Raw genomic sequence first — 23,904 nt, 5'->3', positions numbered from 1 at the left:
TTTTATTTTGATAGGACAACAAAAGCTCTAATGCCAATAAAACCTGGAGATAAAGTTTTTCTGTAAAACATTACAAATGAAACATGGGAACTTGCCACTGTAATATCCAAAAAAGGTCATTTAAAAAGAATCAATAAAATTGATTAAATAAGAATATGTTGACATGCATTTTGGGAAAAAAAACCTCTCTGCATAAAGCCTTAATAAATTCAAAATACATAAAAACAAAACAAAAGTAATGATTTTTCAAAATTCCATTTTGTATCATTTAAAAGAGGAAAATGACAAAATAACTCACAGTTGAGACATGGGGAGATATTTCTTTCGGACATCGTCTAACAAATGATTCAAATGCATGGAGACAGTATTCCCTTAATTCATCATCTTCAACAGCACAATACTGAACAACAATGGGCATTACTCTTTCTAGATGTTCACCAAAACGATGCCCTGCCTGTCGACTAAAAAGAATATAAAATTTGAATATGAACATTTATTTTAGCTTAAAATATTAAAGCTCACTTTTCAGTATTTTTGAAATCACAAAAATTTAACATAACCAAAAATTTCCATTTAAGGTATTTTTAATGGAATATACTTCATTAAAATGTGCTTGATTCAATAAGGATAAAAGTAAATAAGAACTTAAAGATTTTTCCCCCCATAGAATCTACCAGAATGGAATACAATACTTTCCCTTTTTTAATCTGCACATTACCCAATAAAATTTATTATCCTAAAATTATACTTTTAATATTATCAATACACTTTTTAAATTATACAAGAAACTGGGCTTAAATTATTTTATTTTAAAATTCAATAATAAGTGATTCAATAAAAATTATTATATCCATATAAAAAAATAATGTCTTGGAAGAAGAAATTTATGAATAAGTAATACTCAAATTATATCAATTATGAGGACAGATGAACAAATTCTGATTATTCAAACAATCTTTCCATAAGAAATTTTACCATGTTTAATTTTAAAAAATAATTAAAAGTAGTAGTAGTATCGTTTCTTTTTAATGGAAGGAAGAGTATAAGATCAAGTGAAAATTAATTCAAGATATTAACTAAATTTTCTCAGAGCATTATGATAATCCCTTAAATCTTTGGAACAAAAATATAAAAATAGGTCAAAAACTTACCTAATTGCTGCAATCGCTTGAATATATGTTCTGGTAGTAGAGGTATTGTTATTTTGACTGAGCTCCTCTAGTAACACATCAATCAGCTTATTGAAAAGATTTTGATTGCAGCTCATAACTAAGTAGCCTAGAAAGCATAAAATTCCGATTAATTATGAATGACAAATAAACCAATAATTTAATAAAGACAATAATGCTATTTAAAATTTTTAAAAATTTCTAATTACCAATTGCAGTTATTGATCTTTTTCGAACAGCTAGTCTTGGACTAGCTAACTGTGGCAGTAAAGCTTCTTGAATTGACAAGTGGAAACTAATGAGCAATCCTATAATAATAGTGATAATATTTTTTAATTAATATAAAATTGGCAAATACATCAACTTCTTACAAAATATTCAACTATGTAAGTATATAAAATGCAGCATACCACCAAATCTACTAAGCAAATCACTAAGAATGTCTAATGCTTCCAACTGAACAGAAATATCTTCTTGCTAAAAATATATAAAAAAAAAATATTACAATTTATGCAGATTAATGCATAGCAAATAGATAACTATTATAATAAATCAATTTCATAACAAAAATACAATTTTAACATAAATTATTAAAAAAAAAGCATTTAAACTATTCCTATAAAATAATAGCTATTGAATAATAAACAGAAAAAAAAGATTAAAAGGCCTGTTACCTTTGCAATAGCATTGCTCAATCGCCCAGTAATTTTCTTACAAATGCTTGCAACTAAATTAGTTGATGCTGGAGATAATTCACCAATCACAGTTTTTAAACCTACATGGAAAATACATTTTAATTTTTAAGAAATTAAATAATAGCATATTGATAATTATCAATCTTAAATAACTGGTATAACTCCCAATCCAAAATTTCAAATTGGGCAATTAACAAAACTTTATATAAAAATTAGATTAAATAATAATGTTACCTAAATGAATGACAGCATCACTTTGTTCTTTTTACAGTAATATTTAAGAAAGATTACTAGAAAAAAATTCAGGCTAAGGGCAAAAAATATGAAACTTACCTATACTAGATATATCACGCAACTGCTCTTTCTCAGAAACCATATTATTGCATAATGTGTCTACAATTGTTTCAACTTGGTATTCTTTGACTTTGTTCACTAATGGACCAAGGCTTTAAAAGAAACAACAAAAATGTTAAATGGGGGGAGGGGGGATTTTATTCATATAAATATAAAAATTATATTGGCATAAAAATATATTTTATTTTCAAACTAAAACTTTCATTAAATCCAATTTTAACATTTTTTTTTTTCAAATATTAACTATCTATTTCCTGTCCAGACATATGAATTTTTACTTTCTCCTTATATATGCAGCCTAAAAAAAATCTATCATTAAATTTCTTTTCTTTAAATGAAAAAAATATTAAGTTTCTATCCATATTTTTTCTTCCTCCAATATTAATAAATTAATCAAGACTACTATATTTCTTTCTACTAATATTACCATAACAGAAAATGTTTCTAACCAAAAGATTTAGTACATAATAATCATTTATCTAAGTCAGCAGCTCCTAACTTCTTTTTTTTTTTTCCCCACTCTTGTAATTTTGACTAATATTTTTTATATTTCAGCCCCTTTCCATCATATTCTACCATCAAAATCATCCCTTCATAGGATGATTTTGATGCTCCTAGCATTAATTCTATGATAAAATAAAAGGAAAACACTGAAATAATTGTGCAGTGATTTGTGATGAAAACTAAAAATTCCCCATTATCATTATCAATTATTTAAGTAGTAGGAAACTTTAATGCAATCCCTGTATTTCTTTTATGGAAACAAGTTTAGTAGAACTAGGCTAGAAAGACAAATAATCTCATATCTGGAGCATGATCAGGCTTATTGGGTATTTGTTCTTGAAGTCAAGAAAGCTCTTTTCGTCAATTTTCTGTATGTAAAAGGTGTTGAATATTTTATTGCTTTAACACTAATATCTTAATGCTATTCTTTCACTGCTACTCTGAAATCAATATATTTTTTTAATAAATCAGTCAAATGATCGAATCAAAAATCAGTCAAATGATCGAATATTTTTCCTTCTTTCTAAACAATTTTTTTTCTTGAAAAAACAATGGGTTTAAACTGTTTAACCTACATTGGTATTTGATGGATAAACTTTGTGCTTTCTGCTCTTGCCATATTAATATATAATATATTATATTAATATATATATATTATAATTATATATTATAATTAATTTGATATTATATTAATATAAGTTGGAAAACTCCAATCTAAATAATTTCAATCCAATACAATCCAATAAAAATTGAACTGAATATTTCTCTTGGTTCTTAAAAGATTGACTCATGAAAAAAAAAAATCTATAACTTAATATATCATTAATTTTGGTACTGTAATGGCATGAAGTTATTTTAATGACTAAATATAACCTTTTAATAACCAAGTTACTAATAATTATAATAAATATATTCTAATATATAACAGTATAAACTGAGAACTGTAGTAATTACTCATAATTTTTTACAGCATCATTATTATAAATAATATTAAAAAAATCCCAACTTAAGTTTTAAAGAAAACAGCAAAAGAAAGCATATGGCTAATAATTAATTCATCAATGTAATACTTACATTCTATTTACTGTATCAATACATTAAAAGACTAAAGTGTCCCAATTCAATATAATTTGGAAACCATTCAAGTAACAATACATTTTTTCAAACAATATCTTAAATAGGAATATAATCTTTAAAAGAAATATACATAATCAGATAAATGGATCTAAGATAACCATTGCACAAAAAGCATTTATTTTGCAATAATCATAAAAAAGCAGAAATACACATTAAAATTATAAGCATTCTTTCTCAATTGCCTTCATGCATAATGCTGTAACAATGATAGAATAACAGCATACTTACCATTTTACAGCCAGATTCTGCACTTCACCATTCTTATCTTCTAATAGCTTTAAAAGCATTTTAACAACCTAGATACAAGCATTTAACAATTTCAAATATACAAGAAGTATACAATCATCTATAGATACAAGCAAATTACAAGCAGAATATTTGTTTAAGTAACATGTTATTTCTTTATAAAACAGGCAAGCATCATGAAAATACGAAATAAAAAGTCATATTTTGCAAATAAATTCAAAAGCTTTGAAACTCAATTCATGAATTAGTACAAGCTCATTTTCAATTTAGAGAACATAATATTTTTTTTAAATCCTATTAAGAAAAAAAGCATAAATTATCAATTCCTATTAAATGTTTCATATATTTATAAAATTTCTTGCTTTAGACAAGCAATGATAAAATAAATTTCATTAAGATTTTAGTATCATTTAAAATTTACCTTTCTTTCACTGTCATCATCCAGCTTAATAGAATCTTTCTGTAATTCAACCATTAGATCATTAGTAGCCATAAACCGAAAATCCTTATCATTTGAAGTCATCTAAAAAGAAATTAAAAGCTAACATTACTCAACTAATATGAAATTCTATAAATTACTAAATGTTAGCAAAACATTAGAACCATAATAATTATTACATTATAATTATTCCATTCCCATTCATAAATTTTACTCCAAAAAATAGTAACATTATTAAGAACTTATTAATTAATGGTAAAGGATTGGCAATTTTTTGGTGGTAATTTCTTTGGTAAAACAAACAAAATAGTTTATTATAAGTCATAGGGTTGCAATGCCAATTTGCCTTCGGTTCCACACTTGGCGAGTTTTGGCTCTTTAGCTGTTAATTAATAAGTACTAATTATTAACACACTTAAAGTACCATTTAAGGTTTCTAGTTGTGAAAATAAATTATTTCTATACACAAACAATACATAAACGTAGTAAAACTTTTCTCATCCTAAATGGATGAAGCTACAAAAATTGGAATTAAGAAAGATTAAGTTTTAAAATGAGAACACCAAGAAAAAAATGTTTAGACTAAAAATGACATTTGAAATTTATTTATATTATATAAGAGAGAGAGAGAGGGATTGTTACGCATATCTTCAGAAACATCTTACAAAAATTATCCTCATAATATCTTAAGATTTAAAAAAATTACTTTATGAATAATATCAAATTTTATTTCTGAATAATTTTTCCATTAATTTTAATAAAAAAAAATTTTAAATAAAAATTTTAATTCATGTTGTTTAATAAAATTAGCTGTTGGGGAGCTGCAATGCAATAGTAAATTTATGATTTTAATTTTATTAAAATATATAAGTTAGTAAACATAATTATGCTATATTATAAACATTATTATGCTAACCAAAATTATGTAAAGCAATAATGTAAAACTATAATATGCTATATTACAAACATTATAATGCTAATTAAAATTATATAAAGCAATAATGTAAAACAAAAAAAAAAAGCTGAGCTTCCATTAATCAAAACAAAAAGCATAGAATAAAATTCCACTTTTTTTTATTATTACTTAAGAGCACCAGTGTATTGGAACAAGTTTGGCAAATCTTTATTTTTGTTAATAATTATATCATATAAAGTATGAATGTATGACTGTAGATCATTCTGTATCCTTTCGCATAAAAAAATTATTTTCTACTTAAAATCATATTTAACACTTATTTGAGTTAAAGGAAATTCTACTGTAAAGATAATAAAGCAATAAGCAATATAATAAATATCAAGCAATAAAACAATGAAGCTAAATTATGAAAATTATTTATTAAAGTTTTTTTAAACTTTAAACTAAGAAGAATTACTAATTATATATTTTCTTATATAACAATATCACAAATATGGAAACGGAAGCATCCAAAAAAAGAAATATATATATAATAATATATTGCAATCAATGGAAATAGTTGTAAAAGAAAAGTTTTTGAGATGTGGCAGCACCAATGAAGATTTCAAAATCGGTTCTTGTTTGCAATGTCCAAAACCATAAATCATCGAATGAGAAGGATATCAAAATATAATATTTATTAATTTTAATTTTCACAAACCTTTTCCTATTCCTCCCTTATATGTGTCGCATATCTCTCTCAAACACTTAAGGAAGGTGTGGGACAAAAATGTTCCAATAAACTATGCAAATAAAAGCTAATTATTTGTATTTTGCTGTTCTTGCATTTTTTTTAAAAAAAATAAAGAACATACTGTTAAATTTTTAGAAACTGCATTTTTTAATTCATTAAACTAGTGGATTAAATTATTTGCAAAATATGTCCCCATTCTACCCAACTCTCCTCTATTATTAAATAAGAACAATTTATATATTTTGTACTTCATACATACTATAGGTGAAGAAAATTTAGTACAGAATTTATATGCCTTCTTTCCTACCAATGAACTCCAAAATTTGCAAATTCCTCTCGGCAAACTGGAAGACAAAAGTAGTTTCCTTTTCATCCAAGTTACTATTTTAAAATTCCTATCAATCCTTAGACAAAAAGTAACAGGAATGGTCTTGACAAAACATTCTTGCATACTCCCAATTAATTCCTCCACTCTCCCGGTAAAATTGTGGACCTTGGATAAGGACATGAATACTTTGCAAGGCTTTTATCAATGCCATGCAAGGTAACTACAAATTACAGTCTGGTGATGCTAACAAAATGCAGATCTTTGGAACAAATTTACTATTTTTACTGAATCTATTTTGAGCATATGTGTTTTAAAAGCTTTTTTTTTTTTTTTTTCTGCAAACTGATTCAACCAAAATTTGACACAAAAATAAAATTGAAGTTACAAGGCAGCATAACAAATTTCATTGATTTCAATCATTGCATTTATGAATTATCGCATTTTCAAGCATGAGAAAATATAGAAGTAGAGATCAACTACTGACAGATTGGGTTCAAAATTTGATATATGAAACTTTATTTGTCTAACACAAAGTGTTTCCGAGTTATCTTTGCCACAGACAGACTGATTGACAAAAGTCATAATGCTTTTTTTTTTTTTTATACTTAAGGAATTAAAAATTGCAACAAAACCTCAAATTTGAATTTTTTGACAATTATAGTACCTTTCTCTATACTTCATATGATAAAGTAAAAATGAAATGTTGCATATTGAAGCAACCATAGGCAATGGTTATTTGCGAACAGTTCAGTATTTATTTCAAAATAAATAATATCAAAGTACATATATTATAAAAATAATATACAAGTTAGCAAAAGGCAATGTTTGTATTAGTTGGCAAGAACTGAAAATTTGTCACTGCATTTTAAACATATTTGGAGAGATTAACTATTGTTTGCAAATATTCTTCTTTCAATTAAATGCAAACAATGATGTTTCATGATTAATAGTACGAATTTATCATTTACTTTTCTAATTTATATTGGAGGAAAAATCATCTGCTTTTCTTCATATCAAATCTTATGTGGATTTAAACATTTCAATTATAATTATTAATTGGTGTAAAGGGAAGTTTATCATCATTTTTTAAAATATATTCAATATTTGTGAATGAATTACAAGCCATTGCAAACTTTAGGCTTCCCTGCATGTCAATGGCGAACATAATCAACAGACTAATGTGATATCTTCGCTGATACTTTTTGGAGATTCATCTCTATTAGTCAGTTAATAAAAATGAACATACTTCAGTTAAGCCATAATGGTTACCTTTTATTATGAAAATATTTTTTAATACATTATGCTCTCAGTAATGTGACAAGCATCAAACCAAAGGATCATTAAATTAACAAAAGCTCTGGAATAACAAGGTTTATTTATCAAAATATATAAAAAGAACTAAAAACATGCATACTATGAGAATTTTTAAGATGATCTTTCCTTTCCCCCCCCCCTTTTTTTTTACATAGTGTTGCCATTAAATGTTTCTCCTCCTTTATTTTTATTTAATTAATTTTATTCAAAATTTTAATTTTCACTTTTTTTTCAAAATTGGGAACATAAACTGCTGATGTTAGAAGTAAACAAAATTAAGAAATTCAAAATCACTTTTAGCCTTTAACCTCAAAGCAAATGTAACTATAAAAAAACTCTAAAAGATTCACCTCAATGAGGTGCCATTGTCATTAATTTATTTTTCTATCTTCAATATTAAGGAAGTTATAACAAAATGAAAATTTCAACCTCTATCATTTCCACATATATATATATATATATATAAAATTTTGAACGAAGGGTGGCTTTAGATTCTAGAGACCACGATCAGTGAAAAACTATAGAAAACATGCAAGCCACTGCAATAGGTAGTATTCCTATGACTCTACCTAATGTAAATCTTAAAAAAGCAACAAAATCATATAATAAATTTCATTTGTATTCAATTATGGCATTTTCACATTATCACGCTTACATACCATAAACATACAAACTGACAGGCAGTATAATATTAATAATCGAGTCCAAAATTTGATACAAATCTACAACTCTAATCCTAAGTCAATATGCTTAATTTCATCTAACCATTTATTTTTGAGTTCTTATGTTTACATGAACATATAGGTTTGCTACCATTGGAATTTCCCTGACTTTTCCCTGACATTTCCAGATTACTATTTTTTAATAGTATTTACTATCCTTAAAGTAATATTGCTTTATTTTCTTTATCTACTGCTTAATATATTTTTAACTGTATATGAAAAATTGCTTCGTTCTATTAACTAAAATAAATGCAAATTAAAATTCAAAGCTCAGAAAACAAAATAAAACGCATCATATTCAATTATTGCATTACAGATAAGATTTAATTATGTAAAACTTTTTTTTTTTACAACCAACACAAAAAAGATGCTTATGGATGAACTTTCAACTAACCAGTCAGAATTGTTTGTCAGATTTACTCACGAAAGATGCAGTACAATAACTTGCATATTAGCAGAAGCAGATCTAAGAATGATATGATCTGTTCCCTTCCAATGGGTCCTTCCCTTTCCACATTGTTCACCATTACAAGTATTAGAACTGAACAATAATTTTACAAACAGAAAAAAGAACTTCATTCCAAAAAAGAAAAATTATTCAATGAAAAATGTATTAACTTTTAACCTACCAAATAACAGTAAAAAATACTGGTGCTGGCTGAAGTTTAACATCTAACATAACGTGGATAATCGGACCTTATTTTATTTCCCCCCCCCCCTTTATTGCATAAAAGGAAAAAATGTTTTTGAGATGTAAAATTATAACTTTTTAAAAAATTTCTGCAAAAAGTAAAAGATGTGTACCTATAATGCATATCATTCAATTACTTTCTTATATTATTTTTAAATTATAAAGCATTTAGTTGAATGAAAGGGAAAATTTAAATGTTTATTTGAATGAATAAAAAATTTTGTGTTTTTTAAACAAACACAAAATTTTTAAAATGCCAGAAAAAATTTAACAATAACATCTATTTGATGCTGTCCTTAATGTCTGTCCATAAGAAGAAATTTTAGTAAAAAACCATATTCATAATTTTTAAAAATAAGCAAATAAAAAATGTTAAGAAAATATTGGCAATTATATCTGGTATCTTAATTCAAGAAAATGATCTAGAAGAAGTGGAAATATATATATATTCCCTAATTATAAATATAAATAAATATATATATTCATTTGTTATATAGATGCCCCCCATAAAAAGCAAAAAAAAAACTTACGAGGAATATATTACATATTTATATAATATATATGCAATAAATTATATATGATGGTTAATCTTCATTTTCCATTGTGGCTCCAAATATTAATTTAAGAAATTTTACTGTATCAAAACTATTTTAGCTAATGCTAAATATAGCCTCAAATGCGACTTGATTTAAAACTATGAATTAATAAATTATATCATCAAATTATCATTGCAAGGCCAAAAATAACAGAAGAAAATGAGGTAAAGGAGTAAAATTTTTATATAAGTATATAGAATATAAAAGTAAAGCAATTTGATAGTCTGATTAATATATACAGAATAGCCAGAAGAATTCAAATCAGAAAACCCATTATCCAAGACAGTCGTTCATCAGAATTGTAGGAACTTCTCTAAAAGCACTGATGTTACATCCTGAAATCTCAATGCTTCAGATATTTAAATATAAATCATCCTCAACCTAGTGACTGTGCAAAAACGAAGATGGTCTTTTTCTGATTATCACTAAATGATTGATTTTCATTAGTTGTCAACAATATTTCATTCTACTTATGAAAAAAATACTAGAAAATTATTGGTTTAAAAAAATCTCCAGTTTCAAAATAAATTATCCTGACTTTTCCTAATCTCCCAAAATTTCCTGATAATTCACAGTTTCTCAATCCACTATAACATAACAGCCTTCTAATACATGGATTTCACTGAAATTTTGCAAATCTGGAGAAAAGACTGCATACCATTTCAATTTCAGGATTTTGTTTATTATAATATTTTACATAAAAACAGTTTTGATGTTAAAATCATTACATATGAAAGGACTTTAATCGCAAGCAACAGAGCGTATGCCAATTAGTAAAAATGTGAAATGCATGATAAACAAAATGCTATATTTAAACTGAATGTATAAAACTCTTTATCAATTTTACTGTTCACCTAATCCCATAAAATCTACTTAAAACAAAACAATTTTATCCATAAAATTTAGAACAATACAGCATTCTAATAATCTATTAACTTTATTAGAAAGAATATCAAAATCTATTGTATCAAATATTATTATTCATAAATTTTAGAGCTCAACTTAAACCTATATCTTTACATTCCAGAATGCTTTAAGCTTTTAAATTTATTTCACTTCTATTTGAATCTGTATGTGACTGCTACTTTCAAAATGAAATCTATTTTTCGTGCATATCATTCAGAAGAAAATTCTTAAACAAAGGTTAATACTGTATATAATGATACTTGTGATTGCTAATATTATTATGATAACTAGAACTTTAATTACATTTAGTTACAAATTGGTGCAACTTATGATAATTTGAATAAAGTATTAACTATGTCTTTACACCTGAATGTTTTTATTATTATTTATAAATTGAGTAAAATTGCTTTATTTCATTTTTCATGTGAATACTTTTTAAATAAAAACAAAAACCTTTATCAATACTTTCATATTTATAAGAGAGCACAAGTCATATGCAAGGCAAATACACAGGATTTAATAAGGGAAAATATGATATACATGAAATTCCATTTTTAATATAAAACCCTCATCATAGTGAGGTATCTAAAATTATTGTGACAATTTAACACATTAAACAACATCATAGTTGAGCATCTGATGCAAGTACAGTAAATATCATGAACAATATATACCTAACAGAATTGTACATAATTCAATCTTGTTAATTACTGGATTCCCCCCCTTTCTTTAATTCCTTTTTTTCTGAAGTAATCATTTTCACAGATTTATAATATATGCAGTTATATATAAATATATAACTGCATAATATATAACTGCATATATTTCTGATATTACATTTTATTTTTCATTCATGTTTTATATTAGAAAATTGTAATAAATAAAAAAAAAACTTACAAAAAAGATTATTTCAGACTCAAAATGTTATTATATGCTCTAATTAAAATGATATCCAGACATCAATGTTATCAAATCGAAAAGAGAATCTCTTTAGATTTAGAATAAAATTAATGAATATTTTTCAGAATTATTACAACGCAAAAAAAAAAAAAAAGCAATCTACATATTTGTTCCGATTGCCATTATTGTGCACATGGAAGAAGACAAATAACTGTCACAGATTTCCGTTACGTTTGTGCCTTCAACAACACAAAGAAAACATATATATATATATATATATATATAAACCGACAAATCCAGATTATTCATTTAATGATGAAAGTCCTTCTAATACACTAAAACGTAAAAAGTCACATTTGTAAATTTATTCGTCAACAGTCTTAAGCAAATTCAAAACAATTTCATACGAACACAATTGTCAAATTTGTAACCTATAAACAAACCCGGTTGTTATCATCGTGACAAAAATCGAGACTGCTGATGCATTCACAGATAACTTGATATACTGATTTCATTATGACATGTAATTCTTTAAAAAAAAATGCAAGTTTAAATATGTAAAAAATACAGTTTCGAAATATAACATACATTTGAGATAAAACACAATAGTTGAAAGTGTCTGACGCAAATGTAAAAATTTAATTGAAGAACAAAATGTAATTCGGGCATCTTATTAGAAGAAAACCATAATAAAGTTACTTACTTTTTCCAGCAAATTAGCTATGTGATAAGAGACACTAGCCATGGTTGCAAATTAAATGTTAAAAATTCCAGCCGACAAACAAGACAGAATTATTCCAACTCTTTCATGCGGTGAGCAGACTGTTGCCACTATAACATAATGAAAGAAACATGTACTAAGCTGCAATGAATTTTGCTGTTGTTATAGCGTAGTCATGTTATTAGAGATGCATAATCCACGATTTTTTGAATAACAAATAATATTGATATTGTTATTTTTAAATATGCCTTCCAAATATCTGTTATTTCAATCATATTATTAATTAAAAATTATTACTTAATATTAAATATAAAATTTATTAATTGTAATTAATACTTAATTTACTAATTTAAGTAACGTTTGATTGAATTAATTTATCTGTTTCAGCTTACTTCTTAAATTTTTTTTCTCAAAATTATTTATTTAATTTATTTATTAGAGTGAACCATTTTCTGGAAAAGGTGAGTTAAAAATATGTCATTTCTTTAAAATGATTACTTTAGTTCTATATTCTACCAATAGATGGCGCCAAGAGTAAACAGAATGCATGAAATCAAAGTCAATTATGTCACGAGCAATTAAAAATGATCTGTATGGAATAGTGCATCATCAAATACGAATATCGGTCACTCCCGTAAAGTGGAGCGGTGACTTTGCACTTTCCGGTGAAATCACCGCTCCGATAAATTTCAGTGATATGCAATTCAATGATACGATACAATAATTCCAATAACCGGTCAGTTCACTTTTCAATCCAATCACAGATTTCTTTCAAGAGCTTCCATTGGACAGATCGTATCGATTGTTACTTTCCAGTGAAGTCACCGCTCCGGCCAATTTCAGTGATATCGTATCGATTGTTACTTTCTATCGTGATCCAAAACCTGTAATCGAAATATAATCAGTAAGATCGTATCAAGGATTTGAATCACACCCCTCTTTGAAAAGTATTGATCACTTGTATTTGTGACTTTTTGATATTGGTTACGTAATAACCGCTTTTAAAATATTCGTCATACCTATATATTACAGCCTTAAATTCTTTTAAAAAATAATAATTTCGACTAAGCAAAAGTCCGATCAACAATTGCAAGTGCCATTTATTCCGCAACTAATGCTGTACCGATAATCAACAAAATACTCGAATAAAATAGATCAAGGCATTTCATGCTATCTTGAAATAGAAAAAATGACTTACGAACTTTTTGTCATGCCAAAATAAAGTTCAATTTCCATATTGCATTATACGATATTGTCCAAAATTCTGAATATAGGGATACAGTAATATTGTTAGGGATTTTTAAAATATTGCAAAGCAATTTATGATAATAGATATTGCTTAGCATAATCTTGAGTAATGTTTGCAATGCAAATGTCACATGCATAATTGATCCTCTTCTTTGCAAGAACAAAACTCTGTGGTGAAGCTTTGTAAGTCAGATAACAGCTCCTGGGCAGGAGTGATCACTTTTGTCTAGTGGTCATGTTACTCGGCTACGAACCCAAACATTGCGAGTTCGGTCCTCACTTATCTTCAATAGTTACAACTCAATTGTCAACTCAAGTTTGAATTATGCGAAAAATATTTATAAATTTTTAACTGACACCCCCCCCCCCCCCATCTCTATCATCACACAAAAAAGACAATATTATAAGAGGAATGTTGTAAAATATTAGATAGAAGCATGGTTATAATAATTAGCAAGAATTATATTTCCTTGGAGAAGGGCATCAGTGAATGTTACGATCTACTTTCAATAATTCTCAACACATATTCTTCATCCTGCCTATACAATTTCTTTCTCTTATTACATTTCATCTTATCCTTTAGCTTAAGATGCCCAAAAATATTGTTAGAATATATTCACGATATTTTCTTACATTCAAAATACCAAACAACATCGTGAAGATAGTGTTAAACATGTGCTAATAAGGAGTAAAATTAACTACCGTATTTTTGACAGTCAACAAGTAAATCCTATCATCTATGTTTAACTCAGATAGTTATTTCTACTCCTAAGAAGCTCACAATATTATATAATAGTATAGTATATGTAGGAAAAAATATTGTTTTATAATTTTTAAAAAGTGAAAAATTTAGGAATTTTGTTATATAGATTGATTAATATTTATTTCCGATAATTTACAATATAATTTTTCTGGTCTTCTCCACATTAATTCTCAATAATGTGAATATTCTCAAAATCAGTTGTAATTATTTATTCGTGAAAGAAAATAAGTAGAAATCCTTAAGCATATTTCTCGATAATTTTTTTATCTAAATTATGCATGTATCTGTCTTTTATTTAACTTGAAATTCGAACCTGCAACCATTTGGTTTACAAACGACATCTTCTCATCAACTAGGTCAGAGAGAGCCGTGAAGTGTGAGCATCGATCATTGATTTAGAAAATGATTTAAGATACAATATGACCAATTTTTGAACAAAACTCTCAAATAAAACTAATCTAACCTAATCTTTAAAATGTTTTAACAAAATTATTATAGTAAATTGTAGTCAAGAAAATCTCCAACAATGTTTGCTACTTACCTTGAAACAGTGTAAGGATAATTCATATTTTGTTCAAATATATGATAACTGAATATAAACACTTGCTCCTAAATCCAGGTATTTATAGCTTTCTAGAAAAAAATTATTCCATTAACCCCACTTATATAATTGTGAAATAAGTGCTTAGTTTGCGGTCTAAATATTTAATGGAATTGACATTGCGATAGATGTCCATTCTATATGATGTTCCAAATCTGATTAATTTTTTTGCTATCGATAAGAATATCACGAAAGGATAAAAGAGAGACAGAGAGAGAAAAGATTACAAACTCACTCTAAAATTATATGCGATTTCTCAGCTTACATTACATAGATTTAGAACAAATTGAAATTAGCATGAAGTCATTGACAATGCTTTTAATAAAATACGCAGTAATTTGCTATTCTTTAAAAGCAAATAAAACATTGAATGAGAATCAAACATCTCAATGTAGTAAATGTATACTTTTGAAGATTTAGATGTAAATATATATCAAAATACTATAGATTTCTTATTTCTCTTTAATAACTCACTTTAATGAATTGAAAGACTAAAAGTATTAATTTGTCATCTATCAATATCTAAATTATGTTGAATGCTTCTAAAAAAACCATAAATTTTTCAATAATAAATATTACAAAAATTACAAATATAAATTCAAAAATATGATGTCTTTACATTTATTAAAAACTAGCCGCCTTTGGCGACCAGCCGGTTCGCCAATCTTAATGTTCGTTAAAATTTTAATAATTAAATATTTTATGCAATTTCTACTTTAATAGCTTCTTCATCAAAATATTTTAAAACTTCAAATTTTGATTATCATATAATTCATTCATAATATTATAAAGGCCTTCAGTCATAAAGTAATATGTATCTCTCTTATTTTCTGTTAGCACCCGTAGAATTTATGCTTTAAATTAAAGTGGAAAGAATTTATCTTCAATTAATATAATAATATTTTTTACTGAAACAAAGCATTTTTTTTATAATCTGATTACTGAAAATAGAGTCACTCAGCGTTTAAACTTTATGGGCACTAAAGAATATCTTTTTTAATTTATGTAATATCTCAAGAGTTGGTCAACAAAATTTTCTTAGATCCATTATGAGCAGATCGATTCATTAACAAAGTTTAAATTTAAATGCATCAAACACTAAGAAAATAAAACGAATCGTTTAAAATAAACGGTTGAAAACGGTAGAATTTATGCTTTAAATTAAAGTGGAAAGAATTTATCTTCAATTAATATAATAATATTTTTTACTAAAACAAAGCATTTTTTTATAATCTGATTACTGAAAATAGAGTCACTCAGCGTTTAAACTTTATGGGCACTAAAGAATATCTTTTTTGATTTATGTAATATCTCAAGAGTTGGTCAACAAAATTTTCTTAGATTCATTATGAGCAGATCGATTCATTAACAATGTTTAAATTTAAATGCATCAAACACTAAGAAAACAAAACGAATCGTTTTACATAAACGGTTGAAAACAGGTTTTAAAAAAACTACTTAAAAAACGATGTACTTAAAACTATAAGCATATACAAAAAATATATAACTAACACAAATACAATTTACTTACAAAAGCATGCAACTAACCCAAAAATAATTTAAATCATCCATTGATAACGTTGTCATGGCAACAATCAGAACAGAATGCGCATGCGTGAATTTTCTTCGCCGGTTACGTAACGCAAATACGTGATTTTTTTCTACGCCAGTTGGGGTAACGCTATGCGGATTAGAAATTTTTAATTTCATTTATTCTGTTTTATTTTAATTCAAAAGTACTTCAGAATGAATCTGAAAGATTGATTCATTAACAATGTTTAATTTTAAATGCATCAAACATTAAGAAAATAAACAGAACCGATTGAAATAATCCGCCGAAAAATTTTAACCCTAGCCTCATTACTGTTGGGAGAAAAAAAAACTGAAGCCTTTCTCGTTTGGCGCTGGGGATAATGGAAGATTTTTTTGGCGGAAAAGTTGGCGGTGGGGAAAATGGAAGATTTTTTTGGCGGGAAAGTTAGTTTTTAATTAATAATTTAAATTCTAATTAAAAATTCGAAAAAGGAAACACCAGGTGCACATTCCCAACCTCCAAGGTATACATGTACCAAATTTGGTAGCTGTATGTCAAACGGTCTGGCCTGTAGAGCGCCAACACACACACACACACACACACACATTGAGCTTTATTATAAGTATAGATAATGTCATTCTGATAAAATAATAATCAATCAACATCACTGAAGACATTGTTCGCACCACCTGCCACTTCCTGTTTCAATGTATGGTGTCTCCCCTTATATCCTGTTAGAAAATTCTTCACTTTACCAGTCCTACTCATACAAAGTAGACGTGCTATTACTTTCCTTGTAATTGTTATCCTTTATTATGAATGTTAATAGTAATAAATTTATTTTTATAATTAATATGGATTACGTTCATTAATCTCAAATTGTTCACTATCGACGAATTTATTATTTCCTGGCATACTGGTAGAATTAGGCGTACCGCCATAGCTAAAATTGTCCGTCCACGTGCCGGAGTGATAACTTTTTAAGATGTCGCTCACGGCTTTAAAGCGCCAAAAGAGGCGCAATTAAAACTAAAATCAATAAAATTGGAATTCCAGCCTTCCGATGACTCCAAAGAGGATACTATAAAGCTTAAAACTAAGCTAACATCAGTCAACGATATTCTGCGAGGACTCGATAATATAAAGTGTGAATTATGTGCTCTGCCTGATGATGTGGTTTTAAAAGATGCTTTAGAGCTTACTATTGAATTGGAAGAAGATGCTCAAAAAATGGAGGTAAGCCTTCATGTATTTCTTTCCAAATATGAAAACGAAAGCCAGACTGTTTGCACTATTCCAAAAGCAAGTATTAAAATACCTGAATTACCTTTGCCTACATTTAGTGGAAAATTTCAAGAATTTGAGCTCTTCAAATCTGAGTTTATGAAGGTTATTAGAAACAAACCATCATTGGATTAGACTCAAAAACTCATATATCTGAAAAGTTCTTTTGTAAATTAATTCGTATTCTTAGTTATATTTTCAGATTCATCAAAAATAACAAGTCACCAAGTGATAAACGCATCACTGGGCCTTTAACTCACAAGGAACTTACTGGAGCAGAGATATGGTTATTAAATACTGTTCAAAAAATAGAATTTCCTAGTGAATTTAAAAATTTAATTAAAAGTGAACCTGTACCTTGTAATAGCAAACTTCTTTAAATTGTTTTATTGATGAAAATAATATTATTCACGTTGGAGATAGATTACAAAACTCTTCTTTGTCTTTCAATGAAAAATGTCCTATAATGTTACCAAGTAAGAATGCTATAACTTTAATGATCGTAAGATATTATCATAATAAATACTTTCATGTTGGATCTAACAATTTGCTATACCATGTTCGTCGTAAATATTGGCCACTTAATGGTAGAAATCTAACACGCCAAATTGTTCACAATTGTATAATTTGTTTTAAAAATAAACCTGTGATGTCCAATCAATCAATGGGTAATTTACCCAATGAAACGGTAACTCCCACTTTTCCTTTTAACAACTATGGAGTAGATTTCTGTGGTCCATTCTTGGTAAAATACAAAAACCAGCGTAAAGGAGTACTGAATAAAATTTATGTCTGCATATCTGTATGCATGGTTACAAAAGCGATCCATTTGCAATTTGTGTCTTATTTTACTTCCCAAGTATTCATTTCCTAAATAATCTATACTTATATATAAAGCTCAATGTGTGTGTGTGTGTGTGTGTGTGTTGGCGCTTTACAGAAAAGACCATTTGACCTACAGCTACCAAATTTGGTACATGTTTACCTTAGATGTCGGGAATGTGCACCTGGGGTCACTTTTTTTGAATTTTTAATTTGAATTTGAATTATTAATTAAAAACTAATTTTCCCGCCAAAAATCTTTTCATTTTCCCCAACGCCAAATGAGTAAGGCTTCAGTTTTTTTGCCCAACAGTAATGAGGCTAGGGTTAACATTTTTCGGCAAATTATTTCAAACGATTCAGTTTATTTTTTTAATGTTTTATGCATTTAAAATTAAACATTGTTAATTAATCGATCTTTCAGATTGATTCTGAAGTACTTTTGAATTAAAATAACACCGAATAAAGGAAATTAAAAATTTCTAATCTGCATACCCAACTGGCGTAGAAAAATTCACCATTTGCGTTACCGTAACTGGCGTTGAAAATTCAACTTCAGCATTGTGTTCTAATTGTTGACAATATTATCAACGAATGATTCTTGATTTAAATTATTTTTAGGTTAGTTGCATGCTTTTGTAATTAAATTGTATTTATGTAAGTTATATATTTTTTGTATATGCTTATAGTTTTAAGTACATCGTTTTTTAAGTAGTTTTTTAAAACCTGTTTTCGACCGGTTATTTTAAACGATTCGTTTTATTTTCTTAGTGTTTGATGCATTTAAACATAACATTGTTAATTAATCGATCTGTTCATGATGAATCTGAGAAAATTTTGTTGAGAAATTCTTGAGAAATTAAGAAAGATATTCTTTAGTGCCCATAAAAATTAAACGCTCAGTGACTCTGTTATCAGTAATCATATTATAAAAAAATGCTTTGTTTCAGTAAAAAATATTATATTAATTGCAGATTAATTCTTTCCACTTTAATTTAAAGCATAAATTCTACGAGAGCTAACAGAAAATTAGAGAAATACATATTACGTTATGACTGAAGGCTTTTATAATATTTCTAGCCGCCTTTGGCGACCAGCCGGTTCGCCATCTTAATGCTCGTTAAAATTTTAATAATTAACTATTTTATGTAATTCCTACTTTAATAGCTTCTTCATTAAAATATTTTAAAACTTCAAATTTCAATTCACTCAGAATATTATAAAGGCCTTCAGTCATAACGTAATCTGTATCTCTTCAATTCTCTGTTAACTCCCGTAGAATTTATGCTTTAAATTAAAGTGGAAATGATTAATCTGCAATTAATATGATAATATTTTTTACTGAAACAAAGCATTTTATTTTTGTAATATGATTACTGAAAACAGAGTCACTGAGCATTTAAATCTTATGGGCACTAAAGAATATCTTTCTTAATTTATGTCATATCTCAAGAATTTGTCAACAAAATTTTTTTCAGATTCATCTTGAGTAGGTATAGTAATTAACAATGTTTAATTTTAAATGCATCAAACACTAAGAAAATAAACAAAATCGTTTAAAATAATCGGTCGAAAACAGATTAAAAAAATTACTTAAAAAACGATGAACTTAAACTAACATAAATACAATTTAATTACAAAAACATACAACTAACCTAAAAATAATTTAAATCGAGTCACCTACCGTTGAAATGTAAACAATCAGAATACAATGCGCATGCTTGAATTTTCAACGCCAGTTACGTAACGCAAATACGTGAATTTTTCTACGCCAGTTGGGGCAACGCTATGTAGATTAGAAATTTTTAATTTTCTTTAATCTGTTTTATTTTAATTCAAAAGTACTTCAGAATGAATCTGAAAGATCGATGAATTAACAATGTTTAATTTTAAATGCATAAAACATTAAGAAAATAAACAGAATCGTTTAAAATAATCGGCCGAAAAATGTTAGCCCTAGCCTCATTGCTGTTGGGAAAAAAAAACTGAAGCCTTACTCATTTGGTGGTAGGAAAAATGAAAAGATTTTTTTGGCGGGAAAGTTAGTTTTTAATTAATAATTAATATTCTAATTAAAATTTCAAAAAAAAGGACCCCAGGTGCACATTCCCGATCTCTAAGGTATACACGTACCAAATTTGGTAGCTGTAGGTAAAATGGTCTTTTCTGTAGAGCGCCAGCACACACACACACACACACACATTGAGCTTTATATATAAGTATAGAAGAGTGAATTATATGACTATCAAAATGTGAAGTTTTAAAATATTTTGATGAAGAATCTATTAAAGTAGGAATTGCGTCAAATATTTAATTATTAAAATTTAAACGAACATTAAGACTGGCGAATCGACAGATCGCCAAAGGCAGCTAGTTTAGAATAAAGGAGCAAATGGAAATTTAACAAAAATAATGTGGAAATAGGAACTCTTGTTTTAGTTAAAAATGAATCCCTTCCGGGTGCCAAATGGATCACATGTAGAATTACAGACATTTTTCCTGGGAAAGATAATAAAATTAGAGTTGTGAATATTAAACTTCCTAATAAAAAATAATTAAAAAAAATATCAGAGATGTTTGTATTTTACCTACTGTATAAAAAATGTGCTAATTATTAATTATCATTCTTGTATTACATATTGTAACAAACTTGTAATTTTGCTTCCCCGCACGAATAGTGTCATCGTAGAAAAGACCGTTGCACGATCTGTCCTGTGCATGCTGAGCGGGTTTCGCGTCAATGACCTCAGAGCTTGGCGACAAACTTGGTGATGACTTTGACGACAAAATGAATAATGCTGCAAAGTTCGAGAACTTTCACGATCCATCCACTAAAAACCGAGATACACCCAGGTAAGCCTTGATTGAGCTAGAAGATTCTAGCCCCGCCTACCGGAACTATAAAAGACAGGCACTCTCAAGCTGCAGTGAAGTCGTGTAAGTGAGTAGTCGGAGTCGGAGAAGTAGTGAGTCGGCAGCTAAAGAGAGAGAAGACAGCGAGAAGTTCAGCCATTGGAGAGACCGTACAGCGAAACTGCTAGGATCCCCTCTCCTGCTGGATTCTGACTGGCCGATTTGTGTGCTATGGTCGATTACTACTTGTGGGCTACTGTCGTCTGTGGTGTGCTACTGTGTGCTGTCCTATCTTCGTGTAAATAAAAGTCGATGTTTTTCTACTGTCGCCTGCTGATTGAGCGTTCTCCACACCATATCACTACCACTTTCCAAACGAACCCGAAAATCCGTAACAGTATATATTTGTGTGTTTGCATTTACTAGTTAATTTATTATTATTATTATTTGCTTATATTTCATTTGATTTAACATGTATTATTGTATTTATGTTCTGAAATTTGTATTCATTCATCTGTTGAAATTAGTATTTCAACAGATGAATGTTCCCACCACCTTCGGGATGTTCGCACCACCTGCCACTTCCTGTTTCAATGTGTGGTGTCGCCCCCATATAATGTTAGAAAATACTTCACTTTACCAGTCCTGCTCATACAGAGTAGACGTGCTATTATTTTCGTTGATCCTTTATTATGAGTGTTAATAGTAATAAATTTATTTTTATAATTAATATGGATTAAGTCCATTAATCTCAAATTGTTCACTATCGACGAATTTATTACTTCCTGGCATACCGCCAGAATTAGGCCTACCGCCATAACAGACATGATTTAATTTAGGAATCCATTCAGTATAAGCTAAAAGCTCTCATACATTTTCACTATATATGTTTCCAACGTTCTTTGAAATTGCTGCAGATTGAACTAGAGATTTTGAAAGTGTATATATCTTTCCATAATTAAAATATTATTAACTTTTTAACGCATTATGATGAATAATTATGATAGAATTTATTAAAACAGAATAGTGAAGCTTCAGGGTACTATAACTTTCTCTTTCTTGATTAAGCAGAAACAGGAGTTCCATATTGTTTCATTTAGCCATTGATATAGTATTTTTTACGGTGGCGAAATGAATTTATATTTTAAAAAACTTTTAAAGCACTTTCACAACTGATATAATTTCTTTAGTGTGACAATTAGGAAATATAAACCACATATTGGAAAAAAACTGAAGAATTTTGAGAAAAATGAAAATAAAAAAATAGATATTACTGCTATCCAATTAAACTTCAGCTTAAAATACTTTCTATGCCCATTATTTTGTTCTGTTAAATAAATGAAAAAAGATACAGAAAATAAATTTGCATTAAAATTAAGAACAAATAAATATAAATCTGTCGTGGTCATAAAGTTCTGCATGTCGAGAGTAATACCACTGGGGGTACTGATTCAGAGGTGATTGTTCTCTGATTCAGGTCTAAATTACGATCTGTGGATGAGTGAATGAAAGGCATGAATGAAGTCCGCCCCGTAAAAAGGGTTGTGACACGTGCGTGTGTGTGTGTGTCATCTTCATTTGAGCTAGAAGTCAGACTTCTGCCTTCGGGAGCTCAGGGGTCTTTTCCCTCAGAAGCTACTGCGAAAAAAACTTGGTATGAAATAATACGCTCGTTTAAAATGGACAATAATTGGGGCATTAAATTTTTTCAGGAAAGTTCCTTTCCGTTATTGAGTGCCATTTTCCCACTGATATTGATTAATTTCCAAATGTCATACGTTGTCAATACGCCAAACCTTATAGAGAAAGATAAAACTTACAATGTGGCAACTATTTTAACGTTCGAGCGTATGAAATGAAAAAACAGCTAATATTACATTGGTTAGTACGTTTTCAATGAATATATTTTAGAAGAGCTAGAACCACAAGTTGAGGAGTTATCAAAACAGATTCAGCGAATATCTACTCACTTATTTTACAGTATCAAAAAAAAAAAAAAAAGTCAAAATCTTATGTTTGATGGCGTTCTGTTCAAGACACTAACTCTAAAAAAATATTATTATGCATGTTATGCTGAAAAGTTTGCGAAACTTTATTTTTATACGGAAAACATTAAAAAAATCATCAGATGTAGTGGCTGCTGACGGAAGATTGCAATTCGAATGGAGTATTATGCATGTTATGCTGATAAAGCTAAAAAATGTATGGAACTTTATTTTTATGAGGAAAAACCTAAAAAAATTATCAGATGTAGGGACTGCTGACGATTGTAATGGATTAAGCAGTTTATTTGCTTGCGATCTAAGACCTAAAATTAATCTTTTAAATAGATATAGAATGGCATGTTCTGTTTACCCAGTTTATTTATTTATTTTTTTTTTTTGTGCAAATTTATCTAAATGTCCGAAATTTGTTTTGCATGCCCAAA

The 23,904-nt window shown here is 27.8% G+C and overlaps 1 protein-coding gene across 1 annotated transcript in view; it reads right to left on the bottom strand.

The window, feature by feature from the left end:
- LOC129965593 (cullin-associated NEDD8-dissociated protein 1-like) overlaps window positions 1-12,486 on the bottom strand; it is a 58,138-nt gene extending 45,652 nt beyond the window's left edge. Inside the window, exons 1-9 of the mRNA XM_056079623.1 lie at window positions 12,354-12,486; window positions 4,527-4,628; window positions 4,088-4,155; window positions 2,198-2,310; window positions 1,844-1,944; window positions 1,580-1,646; window positions 1,379-1,477; window positions 1,152-1,278; window positions 299-461 (exon numbers count right to left, since the gene is read on the bottom strand). Of these exons, the coding sequence (XP_055935598.1) occupies window positions 299-461; window positions 1,152-1,278; window positions 1,379-1,477; window positions 1,580-1,646; window positions 1,844-1,944; window positions 2,198-2,310; window positions 4,088-4,155; window positions 4,527-4,628; window positions 12,354-12,395 (882 nt within the window). The 5' untranslated portion in view covers window positions 12,396-12,486. The remainder of the gene's footprint in view (window positions 1-298; window positions 462-1,151; window positions 1,279-1,378; window positions 1,478-1,579; window positions 1,647-1,843; window positions 1,945-2,197; window positions 2,311-4,087; window positions 4,156-4,526; window positions 4,629-12,353) is intronic.
- Window positions 12,487-23,904: the final 11,418 nt, after the last annotated feature.

This window comes from Argiope bruennichi, chromosome 4 (assembly GCF_947563725.1).
Source record: "Argiope bruennichi chromosome 4, qqArgBrue1.1, whole genome shotgun sequence".
In the NCBI taxonomy this organism is placed as follows: domain Eukaryota; kingdom Metazoa; phylum Arthropoda; class Arachnida; order Araneae; family Araneidae; genus Argiope; species Argiope bruennichi.
Note: the sequence above shows the minus strand (reverse complement) of the source record. Positions and strands in the feature narration are given on the sequence as shown.